The sequence below is a fragment of the Akebia trifoliata genome, chromosome 4 (assembly GCF_017979445.1).
Source record: "Akebia trifoliata isolate Shusen 1 chromosome 4, ASM1797944v1, whole genome shotgun sequence".
Classification (NCBI taxonomy): domain Eukaryota; kingdom Viridiplantae; phylum Streptophyta; class Magnoliopsida; order Ranunculales; family Lardizabalaceae; genus Akebia; species Akebia trifoliata.
Genome location: NC_141378.1, coordinates 6483676 through 6495392, shown reverse-complemented (window position 1 = coordinate 6495392; position 11717 = coordinate 6483676). Strand labels below are relative to the sequence as shown.

General features: G+C 36.6%; 1 protein-coding gene across 1 annotated transcript; it reads left to right on the top strand.

Moving 5' to 3' along the window:
* Nucleotides 1-627: 627 nt before the first annotated feature.
* On the top strand, nucleotides 628-11417 carry LOC147403351 (pre-mRNA-processing factor 19-like). The gene is made up of 18 exons (XM_086438898.1): nucleotides 628-852; nucleotides 974-1059; nucleotides 2043-2114; nucleotides 2213-2275; nucleotides 4455-4541; nucleotides 5554-5695; nucleotides 5778-5899; nucleotides 6345-6461; nucleotides 6883-6978; nucleotides 7088-7147; nucleotides 8571-8648; nucleotides 9577-9681; nucleotides 9773-9889; nucleotides 10019-10096; nucleotides 10177-10273; nucleotides 10414-10465; nucleotides 10638-10708; nucleotides 10833-11417. Exons 1-18 carry the CDS (start codon nucleotides 840-842, stop codon nucleotides 10943-10945), a joined length of 1569 nt encoding a protein of 522 aa, XP_086295024.1. The 5' UTR covers nucleotides 628-839; the 3' UTR covers nucleotides 10946-11417.
* Nucleotides 11418-11717: the final 300 nt, after the last annotated feature.

Genomic DNA, 11717 nt, shown 5'->3' with positions numbered 1-11717 from the left:
ATGCTTTTGCCACGTCAACCGCATATCAAAATCGTGTGCATTCATCATGTAATATAGGGTCAGGATCTGTGTACACATATATCTACAACGTGATTTGTCCTGTGTGGGTTAAAAGTTTCGGATTGAACTGATTTTTGGTGATGATGATCTCTATGAAGAGGAGATCGTCCTCACCAAAAATTAGTTAATTCTAGAACTTCTAACCCCATATTTATGAGTTGAAGAATTGTGGGCCGTCCACTTTTTGTAAATCACTTTTGACGAGGTTAAAAGTTGATCTCCTCATCTCATTAAAAATCGGTTCGATCCAAAACTTTTAACCTACATAGGACCAAACACATTGTAGAAATATGAGTAGATATATTTGTACATGGATCCTGACCCTGTAATATATACATTAAAATATATTTTCGGGTCGTATTGGGCAATATCAGTAGCCATCCCGGCCCAAATTTTAAGGGTTGAATGTTTTTAAAACCCAACCCAATCGTATACAATGCTTAAGATTAAGGAATAGGTGTTGATGGACCTGTGGCCTGCGAATCCGGTACGGCCCAAATCTGATTGGGCCAAAACCAGATTGGCGAAATTGCCCTTGTGTTACTAAAACCCTTTAAACCTCTCTCTCTCTCTCTCAGTCTTTATCCGCCATGAAAGTAGTTGTCTGCCAGTGACTCCGACTGCGTAGAATCCCTTATTCGTGAACTTCTTTCTTTCAATCTCTCTCTCTCTCTCTCTCATATATCCACTATTTGCTCCCTCTCTCTTTCTTTCTCTAATCACTAAAAATTTCCCAAAAGAGGAGCTCCTTATAACCCTAGCTTTCAACAGCCATTACAATGATCTGTGGAAGTAAGTCTAAGTCTCTCTCTCACACTCTTGAGTCTCTCTGTAATTCACCTTCTTTGTTAAATAGGGTTTCTTTTCTTTATTTGATCCATGTGTCTTTATTGTGCATTTCCCGCTTCTGCAGTTTCTGGTGAAGTACCCGAAGAACCTGTAGTTTCAAAGAAATCCGGACTTCTCTTCGAGAAGCGATTGGTAGATCGTTATGTAATGGTACACGGGCTTTGATTTCCTTCTTGAATTTCTGTGTGTATTTTTTTTTTATTCAAGAATTTCCTTATTAAAAATGTGATTTTCGACACTCCAACTCAAATTTATTTTAAATTTGCCCATCAGAAGATCAAACCCGTATATATATATATATACACACAATATTGCATAGGAAGCTGCTCCAATAGGATTGAAAAAGGTCATTCCTCTCTTTACCAGAGTCGAGTCACTTTATATAGTTTCTCCCCCTCTTTCTGTACTGGATTCCTTAAGCGATAGCATGAATTGCCTACTGGGGACCAGTGACAGCCCTTTTTAAGGCATGATCAGAACAGGGAACAGAGTCACTTGAGCGAGGGGCGAAGGTTAGATACGAAAGTAGGAGATGGGGTATCTATCCCGGGTTAAGCGGGATCAGGTCGGCCAAATGGCTTACTGAGAACTACTGGTATACGAATCTGAATTGGCCCGACACGAAGAAAAGGTCAATTATATATATATATATATATATATATATATATATGTATATGTATATTTTAAGGTTCCCGCTCGTGCTGCTTAAATGTTGCCCCATTTATGTGGGTGACATTGTGGAGCTAATTAAAAACTTCCTGTAAATATAATGGGGGATTGGGGGCAGATTTCTTATTTTTTATTATTATTTAGTTTTGGGTTTGTCGTTTAGGTAGAAAAATTCTGCACTCTGTGATTTAAAGAGTACTTGGCTACTTACACATAAGAAGATCAAACCCATATAATTTGTGCAAATGAAAAGCAAATTTTTAAGGTTCCTACTCGTGCCACTTAAATGTTGCCCCATTTTATGTGGGTGACATTGTGGAGCTAATTTAAAAACTTAATATAAATCTAATGGGGTAAGAGTTCTTATTTGTTTTTATTGTTTAGCTTCGGGGTTGTCTTTTAGATCGAAAATTTTGTTCTTTGTGATTGAATGAGTACTGCATTTGGTGTTTTTCTTTTTCTAGGATAATGGAAAATGCCCCGTCACTGGGGAGCCGCTTTCTATGGATGATCTTGTTCCCGTTAAAACAGATAAGGTGGGATTAGCATTGTATTTTTGCTGCCGTTACTTAGTTTCATAATTCTTACTGTAACTATCTGTTGGTCTTGTTGTTGGGATCTGTTTGCTTTGCAGGTTGTCAAGCCCAGGCCTTTACAGGCTGCGAGCGTACCTGGGTTACTTGGAATGTTTCAGATTGTATGTGTTGCTGATCTCTCGTCCTATTTTTGCAATTTTGTTATCAATTTTATTAAGCTCCGGAGTTTGATTTAGTGGTTTCTAAATAACAAGCTTTTAAAACTCGTACTGTTAAAAAACGTGACCTTTTTAACTCGTGGGTGATGAATTTAATTGCATTTCTTAGAGGGCGGGAAGAATTAACTATCAAATGAAATAAAAGAACAATTATTATTGAAAAATTTGTAACTAGCTGTCAATGTTGCATGTATTCTCCCTTGTGGCTTTCTGATGAAAGAATGAGAGGTTGACATTCTCCTCATGCTCCTTACAAAATTCATTTGTTTGGGATTGTTGGATGTTCAATAATAGTCACAATTGGATATTTCTTCACAAATAGGATATTTTTGCACTTGACGTGCTTCTTTGAGCCATCAAAATAGCTTGAAAAGATGGACATTTCATAGTTCATACAAAACTGGTTGCCTGTAGGGGTTGGTCTCGAGCTGGGGAAGAGGAAAAATATCAATAAAAAAATCTTTCGAGTTAAAGGGGTAAAGAGGTAATATAATAAAGTTGTGGAGGTATTATTAAGAAAGGGGGAAGAGGAAAGACAATTAAGTTGGAGGGGTAATATTGGAAAAGGGTAGAAGAAGAAAGAGAACAAAGCTAGGTTATTTTTGGAAAGGGGAAAAAGAGAAAGGAAAACATATCGTCGAGATAAGTTGTTTATGGGATATAAATCTTGAGATAAAGAGTGAGATCCACCGTTGTGTTTTATTTATATACTAGAGTTCGCCTGTGCCTAGGACTGGCAACGGATTGGTACCGTACCACTTCCAATCCAAAACTTTAGCCCTGTGATCCAAATCCGATCCGATCCAATCAATGAATAATCAAACCAAATCCGATAAAATTTCTTTCCACCCAAAACCGATCTGATCCATAGCAGAGGTTGAGATTGATGGGTTTGCGAAGAAATACTTTTGGATTTGAGGAGAGAAAGATAAGAAGAAAAAAATCGAAGCAACATATCATCAAACACCTAGTTTGCAACACTCACAACATCACAAAATGCAAAATCCAGAAAAAAGTAAAAATCCATTACATATAGATACACAAAATCAGCATGAAAGGGACAAAAAACCAAAACAATATCATCAAAAACCTGGTTTGCAACTCTCACAACCTCACAAAATGCCAAATTAGAAAAGAAAGTTGAAAACCCATTACATATATATATATATATAGAGAGAGAGAGAGAGAGAGAGAGAGAGAGAGAGAGAGGAGAGAGAGAGAGAATTGGGTTTATTAAAATCATTCGGTTTGGATTTTTATCGGATTGGTTTGAGGATAATCCATGTCTGATCCGAGATTTTATCGGATCTATGTAAGTTAATCCAAATCCGATCAGAAAATCCAAACACTAAGTCCAAATCTGATTTTTTCGGTTCAGTTTGGTTCGGACATCGGATATATATATGTATATATTTTTTCTGATCATTGACAGCCCTACCTGTGCCAACTGCATGGGCATCCTCTTTAAGGTTAAGGGAAGTAAAAACGGAAAAATAATAAAGTTAGGGGTAGGGGATAAAAGAGGAAAGATAATAAAGTTGGAGAAGTATTATTAAGAAAGGGGGAGATGAGGGAAGACAATAAAGTGGGTTTAGGGGGTAGAAGAGGAAAGATAGTAAAGTCAGAGGTGTATTATTGAAAAGGGGTTAAAAGAGGAAATATAGTAAAATCGGAGAGATATTATTGAAAAAATGGATAGGGGAGGAGAGGAAAGACAATAAAGTTGAAGGGTTGAAAGGAATGACAATAAATAGGGTGGACCCCAAAAAATTATAGTTGGATGGGATGTTTATCGCTCACATTTTACTTCCCCAAGCATTTCTTGTTTCAGACTCATTTTTTTCTTCATCAATTTTCCATATTAAGCATGCCTATAAATTTTAATTTCTGTGATCTTGTTCCCTTTTCTCTTATATGTCAATGTTCACTGTCATTGATAGTTCTGTTTTGGGATGTGAATGTAATCCTTGTCAAATGTTGAGTTAACTCCTAATTCATCGTTGTAGTTGCTCTAGTTACGTTATTTGTGTACTTGGACTTGGTGTTTTCATTCCTTTTGACCTTCTCTGTCAATTATTTTTTTCACGTTGTAATAATTGGTCTTTTTATTTAATTGTAATAGGAGTGGGATCACTTGATGCTATCACATTTTGCATTGGAGCAGCAACTACATACAGCAAGGCAGGAACTAAGTCATGCTTTATATCAGGTAGTAGTGGTTGGTGTATGTGTGCACTGAAATTTGGATCATTTATATTCCGCTTTCTGGTGGAGATTGTTTAGGATACCATTTTCTTCCTGATTAGATAAGTTCAATGCAATGTCTTCTTTCTTATCTTTAATTATGCTATGCACTTTTAATTTTATTGCACAACGAGCAAAAAGCTTTCCTCTTAATTGATGTGCATAAAATCTTCAAACTACTGAGGGCATGTTTTTTATCTACATTGAATATCATCCATTGAGAACTTAGCACTATCCCATTGTCTCCCATTCAAGCTGGAAATTCAACGAAACAGATTAACCAGACAAGGTAGGTTTCCAAGCTTAACACCTGCCCAGGGACCAACAATTGCTAATTTTAGTATTACTTAATGCTCAAATGGTTATTTGAGTTCATGTACCAGATCTTGGTCCCCCCTACTGCTTTGTAATTTTTAAAATATCTTGAACAATATTGGCATGTTGTCATTCATAAACAGATTAAGCATTTTGCCCAAGGTTATACTAATGTGCCCAAGTAGTTGTAGGCAATTTTTGAGTCTCCTAAGAAAAGAATCTGAGTCTCGGGTATCATGCAATTTTTTTAATCAGGGAAAGGATCACTCGTTGCATGAAATTATCTATAGTATCGTGGGTTTGTTATTTTATTGGTGTAAGCAATTTCAAGAGTAAGCGTTTTTCTTTGAAGATTTTTTGTTTAGGTGGGATCTTGTGTGTAATGGGTGACCATTCTCCAGGGTGCTGTGGCTTTGTTTTTTGTTTTCTTTTTTTTCTTTGTATTTCTTCTTGAGGACTCCTTGTCGTCCTTCTAGTAAATTCTTTGGCTATCATTTTTTTTAAGCAGGCAATTTCCATTTTTGTCTTGTTCACATTGTTAATCATTCTTGCTTCTTTTCCTACATGTAGACATTTCAAATCGTCATAGATATTCTATTTATGTTGAGTGCTTCACGTATAAATTTTTGACAATGTTAATTAGTCTTAGTTTGAATTGACAGCACGATGCTGCTTGCCGTGTTATAGCAAGACTGAAGAAGGAAAGGAATGAAGCAAGGGAACTATTGGCTCAGACCGAAAGACATTTTCCCATGTCAGCATCAACTACAGAAAATGCTTTGTCGCTCAGGAATGGGAAGAGAGGTTCTTGTTTTGTGTCTATTTAAGCTGAATTATTTAAATGCATTGCAATTCATATCTTATAATGTGGTCTTTGTGCTTGCAGCCGCTGAGGATGAGGAGTTGGGCCCTGGTGGAAAGAAATTTCGTCCTGGTATTTCAGCTGATATCATTGCAGAGCTCACTGACTGTAATGCTAGGCTTTCACAACAGCGTAAAAAACGACAGGTACTTTCTGACTGTTTTGAGGAGCTAAGATATAGCAGAAAGTGAGAAATTCATCTGCTTCATGTTTTTCATATTTTGTATTCTGGTTGTTTATTTGTTTTATTTATAACTAGAAGGTGGCATGTGCAAATGCACATGTCTCGTAAGGGTGGGTTTGTAATTTAAAATATTAATTAAACGGTGGTTTTGAAGAGTAGGTAGTAAAGAGGATATTTTTGTAATTTTGAAAATTAACCAACATGATTGTAGGGACGTGGGATTGCAATTTCTTGGTTAGGTTTAAATGTTAAAATGAGGGCATTTTTGGAATCCAAATTTTGGTGTCGAACCACTTCTTCTCCGCCTTCTTTCATTATAATAGTAAAGAAGAGGAAAAACAAATAAAGTTCAGTTGTTTGCCATTATGTTTTTAGATTATTTTATTTTTTTTCCTATTCATTTCTAGATTCCTCCAACACTGGCTCCTGTTGATGCGTTGGAGAGGTACACCCAACTTTCCAGTCACCCTCTTCACAAAACCAACAAACCCGGCATTTTATCAGTTGATATCCATCCATCTAAGGTATGTCTCACGACACTCAAATTTATGTTATGGTCATTATATGCTTCTACTCCATGTGTCTTTGTTTAAACATATTTTCATACAAAATGACTTGACTGCCTGCTTGCCTAGATGGACTTGTATATAGGTTTATATATCAAAAGGCATGTTTTTGGTATATACTTGGTATCTATTTTTTGTCATTGTGTTCATGAGGTTACATCCACAGACATGGCAACAATCCACAAGCTATAGTTGGTTACCAATCAATTTACAAGTTCACTTCCTTTGGTTTTTGAACCATATTATTTTCATGTTTTATGCATTTTCAGTTGGTCATTTTTCTGGAATTATTGAGATTATGCACTCCCATGGATGGTCAAAATGACTAGTTTTATGTAGTTTCACACTGATAAGCAGCATTTCCTACACTGACTTACAGAATATCATTGCTACTGGAGGGATTGATGCAAATACTGTTATTTTTGATCAAGTATCTGGGCGGATTTTGTCTACCCTCGGTGGCCACTCCAAGAAGGTTTTTTCCCTTTGAACCCCGCCCCCCCCCCCCCCCCCCCAAACGTTGGCGTCCTCTCTTTCTTAATCAGAATGTCTTGGTGAATAAGTATGGGTTTTCATTTTTGTAGGTTACCAGTGTCAAATTTGTACCTCGGGATGGCTTATTTGTGACAGGTTCGGCCGATAAGGTAATCTCTTGTTTGACTTATTAATGACACTTTTGCTGGTCAAAATAAAAATAAACGGAGTTACATAGCAAATTAGGATATGTGACAAGGTTGTGCATCCAATAACCTGAAAAGGTTGTTCAGTGCAAGTAGCTGGAGTTGCCAATAATTTTAGGTTGAAACATGCTAATTTACAGTTTTTTTTTTTTTTTATATATTATTTTCAGTAAAATGTTGTAATTAAATTAATCTTTCATGTTTGTTTAAGGAATGGAGTTGTAACCATATCCTATTTTGTGCATGATGCTACCTATCATCTTATGGGATTTATGATTAGTTGCAAGTGGGAATAGTCCCACATCACCTAGGAAAGGAGAGTGGGAGTGGAATATGTAAGTTAGCCCTCTCTTTTTGGCTGTAACTTATAAAACGACACACATGATTTGATATAAGAAGGTTCTATGTCGATTGTAGTATCACCGAGCACGGATGTGTGGGTTTGGGCATGTGAGCAGGGGCAAACGCGATTGAGACTTATGCACTTCAAACATGTACATCATTGCGAAGTCAATTTCCCTTTTGCACTTTGCCTGTGACCGTGGGATGTAGATCCTCGTGATGGGGAGGGATTAGAGCCATCTATGCTAGGTGTTTCTTGATGGAGGGCTTGTGTAGGAGGAGCTTAGTTCGGTCCACAATACCTATTGGGTTTTGGTGGGACACATTGATAATGTGTCATTTGTTGGGTCAAGTCTTTATGAGAGGCCCTTAGAGCGTATAGTTTTAGGAATATTCTACCCTAGGTGCCGTTTGTGCTCTTCCATCCATTTTGGAATCTCACTATCGCTTCCTAAAATACTTCAACTAAATTAGATTTGCAATAGTTGCTTCCGTGTTCTCATACCCGAGTCCCCTCATGCTCCAACTTCATGCATTTAAAGGTGGAGCTCATTAAAGGGCTTCATCTAACACCACCATTTTTCCCTCTATATAATGGGTAATCTGGAGTAAGTCTTGTTTATCCAAAACAAGACTCAGCTCGGGAAAAGACATGAAGCCCATACAGAACCTCTAGGTGATGAGAAAGAACACAAGGACCAAAAGCATGTTTTAACTATCAGAATCATTTAGCATATAAAGAATGGAAACCAACAACATGAAACATATTGGATGGACTAGTCTGATACCCTAGAACAATCATGCTATGCTTTAATATGAAAAGCAAAAAAAGATTCGTCTCACTAAAGTATGTTTAATTCATAAGCTAAAAAAAATATCATCTTACAACTCCAAGGTCATGGTTGATGCTTCGGTTTTGTTTTTGATCTGTGCAAGCTATTGTCTATGAATGAGATTGTTTACATAAAATCTCTGTGGAGATCCATACTCCATTTTTTGTTTTGGCAGTGACTCATATTTGGTTTATTTTAATAACTGTTTGCAGACAGTCCGTGTATGGAAAGGATCGGACGATGGAAATTATACTAATTGTCGGCACATCTTGAAGGATCATACTGCCGAGGTAAACTTCGTTTTTAGACCTCAATTGTCATGATTCTTGTCATGATTTCAATGTTTGGTAGGAAATGACTATTGGAGGGGTGACCTCTTGAATGAATAAGAATAATCTGAGGGGCAACTACCCAATCCATATGACATTATTCTGGATTGGGCTTATAATGCAAATGGTTGACCTTTTGTATAACAATCAGAGTTCAACAACAAAAAAAAAAAAAAACAGATTTCATGTGCTTAGTCCTGGCTGACATCAGCGAAAAAGTAGCACTCCCACCACTCAAAACAAAACAGCCTAAAAGGAGCACTCACACCACATATCCAAAGGAAATCATGGCTGTGCATTCTTTCTATGGACAATCCTTTAATGCAAGGACACCACTCAATCTAACAGCATTCCTAAATAATTGCAGATATGTAAGGGTTTGCTTAAATGTTATGAGATACTTACTTTATTCATGTATAATTCTTAACTCTCAAGTTTCTCCCTGGATTTGTTCCTTTATAAGATGAATAGATTGCATATAGTGAATTGTATTATTGCATTGTGTTATTTTAAATTAGCTCTTGGGTCATGAGCTCTTATTAAGTATTCTCGGGTTATTATTTTGTTGGTGTAAACTTTTTAGAGTTCAAAGGTGTTTTCTTCAAAGATTTTGTCTTTAGATGGGAGTTGTTGTGTTCGAGTTAATTCTTGTTTATTGTTGTGAGGTAGGTCGCCCCGACTGCCTTTGTACATTCTCTTTTCTTTTAATTAAATTTATACTTGTAATAAATAAATAAAAACTCTAAAGTTGCTCCCTGGATTTGTCCCTTTATAAGTTGAGTAGATTGCATATACTGAATTGTATTATTCCATTTTCGATCATGTTATTTTAAATTAGCAGTGTTTCTGCCTGTTTTTTTATTGGAAACATCTCTATTAATTCTGTCAGGTGCAAGCTGTTACAATCCATGCCACCCAAAAGTATTTGGTGTCTGCTTCACTTGACAATACTTGGTGCTTTTATGATCTTTCTTCTGGGTTGTGCCTTACTCAGGTTTTGCTCTCTCTCTCTCCTCCCCCCTCCCCCTTTTCCTCTTTTTTTTTTCCTTTGTGTGTTCCAAGTTGAATAATTAGCTGCTTTGCAGGTTGGGGATGCTTCAGGGGTCGATGGCTATACATCAGCTGCTTTTCATCCCGATGGTCTTATTCTTGGAACTGGTACTTCAGAGGCTCTTGTTAAAATTTGGGATATAAAAAGTCAGGTATCAATTTTATTTCTTTTTGGGAACTGAATACTGGTCAGTTCATTATACCAGCATTTATTTTACTTCATTGTTTTTATATTACTTAATCTTTGGCTTTGAAGCTTATTTAATGATTTTGGTTTGAAGTCGAATGTTGCCAACTTTGATGGGCATATTGGGCCAGTAACTGCTATATCTTTCTCGGAAAATGGTTACTTCCTCGCGGTACATGTATCTAAACCCTAAAAACTGTAGAGACGAGCATGTTATGCCACGTTCTAATGTTCTGTATCTCAATTGAACAGACTGCAGCTCATGATGGTGTTAAGCTGTGGGATCTACGTAAATTGAGGAACTTCCAGACCCTTACTCCCTATGATTCAAACACACCAACTAATTCTGGTATCTAAATTTTCTTCATCAACTGATTTTTTTCATGGCCATGAGTAGATCTTTATTTGTGTTCTTTTCCTCAATGTATGGTATTAGGCTAGTTCAACAAGAACAATACATAATGCATGATCTTGTTTCTGGATTTGCAGTGGACTTTGATCATAGTGGAAGTTATCTTGCAACTGCGGGCTCAGACATAAGGTTGGTAATCCAATAAATCCCAAAGAATCGGAATTCAATTTAGAATTGTAGTACACACCAATCATTGACTACACTTGATGTATAAATGCTTACAAATGCAGTTATTTTAACACACTATTTTGTAGAATACTTGGAATCTCGCAGTCTCATTAATGTGATTTAATTACTGCAGAATTTACCAAGTGGCCAATGTCAAAGCAGAATGGAAATGTATCAAAACTTTCCCCGATTTGTCAGGCACAGGTATTGTACAGGAAACATTCCTTCCTTATATGCTTAAATGTATCATTAGTGCTGTGAAAGTATTAATGATCTTAGATTGGTGCAGTTTCTGAGATTTGGGTATTATACTTTGTGCCGAATGCAGGCAAAGCAACGTGTGTGAAATTTGGCACAGATGCTAGATATATGGCAGTAGGGTCAATGGATCGAAACCTCCGCATATTTGGCCTGCCCGGGGATGGTCCAGAAGAATCTTAGAAAACCTACAACTACTACACCCCTGTTCATGAAATGCCCGTAACACCCTATTGCTGCACAATTGGTGTATTTTTGGGAAAAATTGTGAGAACATAGCTTGAATTTTGATGCTGGTTTAGTTTTGAATGTTGGGTATTCTTTTTCTAATTTCAAGTGAAGCGATGGAGAAGAGGGCAGCACTGTTGGATATTATTCGGCTTTGTACGTTTTTTCTCCTTGCAGGTGAGGCAGGCAAATGCTAGGCAATCTACTTTGCTTTGAGCTATAAATGGTTGGTTTTACATTTTGTATAATGTTAATTCCTTATTCTTGGGGGAAAATCTGTATTTGAAAAGTTAATGATAGACCAAACTCGAATATTTTCCCTTCTGATATGATTTTGCAAGAAAATTGTTTTAGGGTTCTGATGTGACATTTAAGATAACCTCCTAGGCCTTAATTCAGCACCAGTGTATGAAGGGATTTTCCACCACTTTCTAGTGTCAAATTAATTAATTAATGTTTTTGCTTTTTTCAGTAGCCTTTTGCTTTGCACACACAAAGTAAATCCATTTGGGTGCGAAGGTTTGTGTTTCTTTCAATGCTTAGTAACAGTGGAATTATAAATAAAAGAAAACAATGTATTCTAATAGAAAGTCCACTGGTAACCCCAGACTGATTTATGCTCCTCGGATCTTGGCTGCCTCTTTGTACAGTTTGGATTTTGAAAATGACGAATTTGCTAATAAACAACATTTTGGATTCTTAAAAAAAAAAAAATTCTCTTGGTTAG

Bases quoted from the DNA above. Each gene is read 5' to 3' on its own strand.
- LOC147403351 (XM_086438898.1), top strand. The intron at 2,276-4,454 runs GTATGTGTTGCT...TAATTGTAATAG, and splicing joins TACTTGGAATGTTTCAGATT to GAGTGGGATCACTTGATGCT. The intron at 5,900-6,344 runs GTACTTTCTGAC...ATTCATTTCTAG, and splicing joins AACAGCGTAAAAAACGACAG to ATTCCTCCAACACTGGCTCC.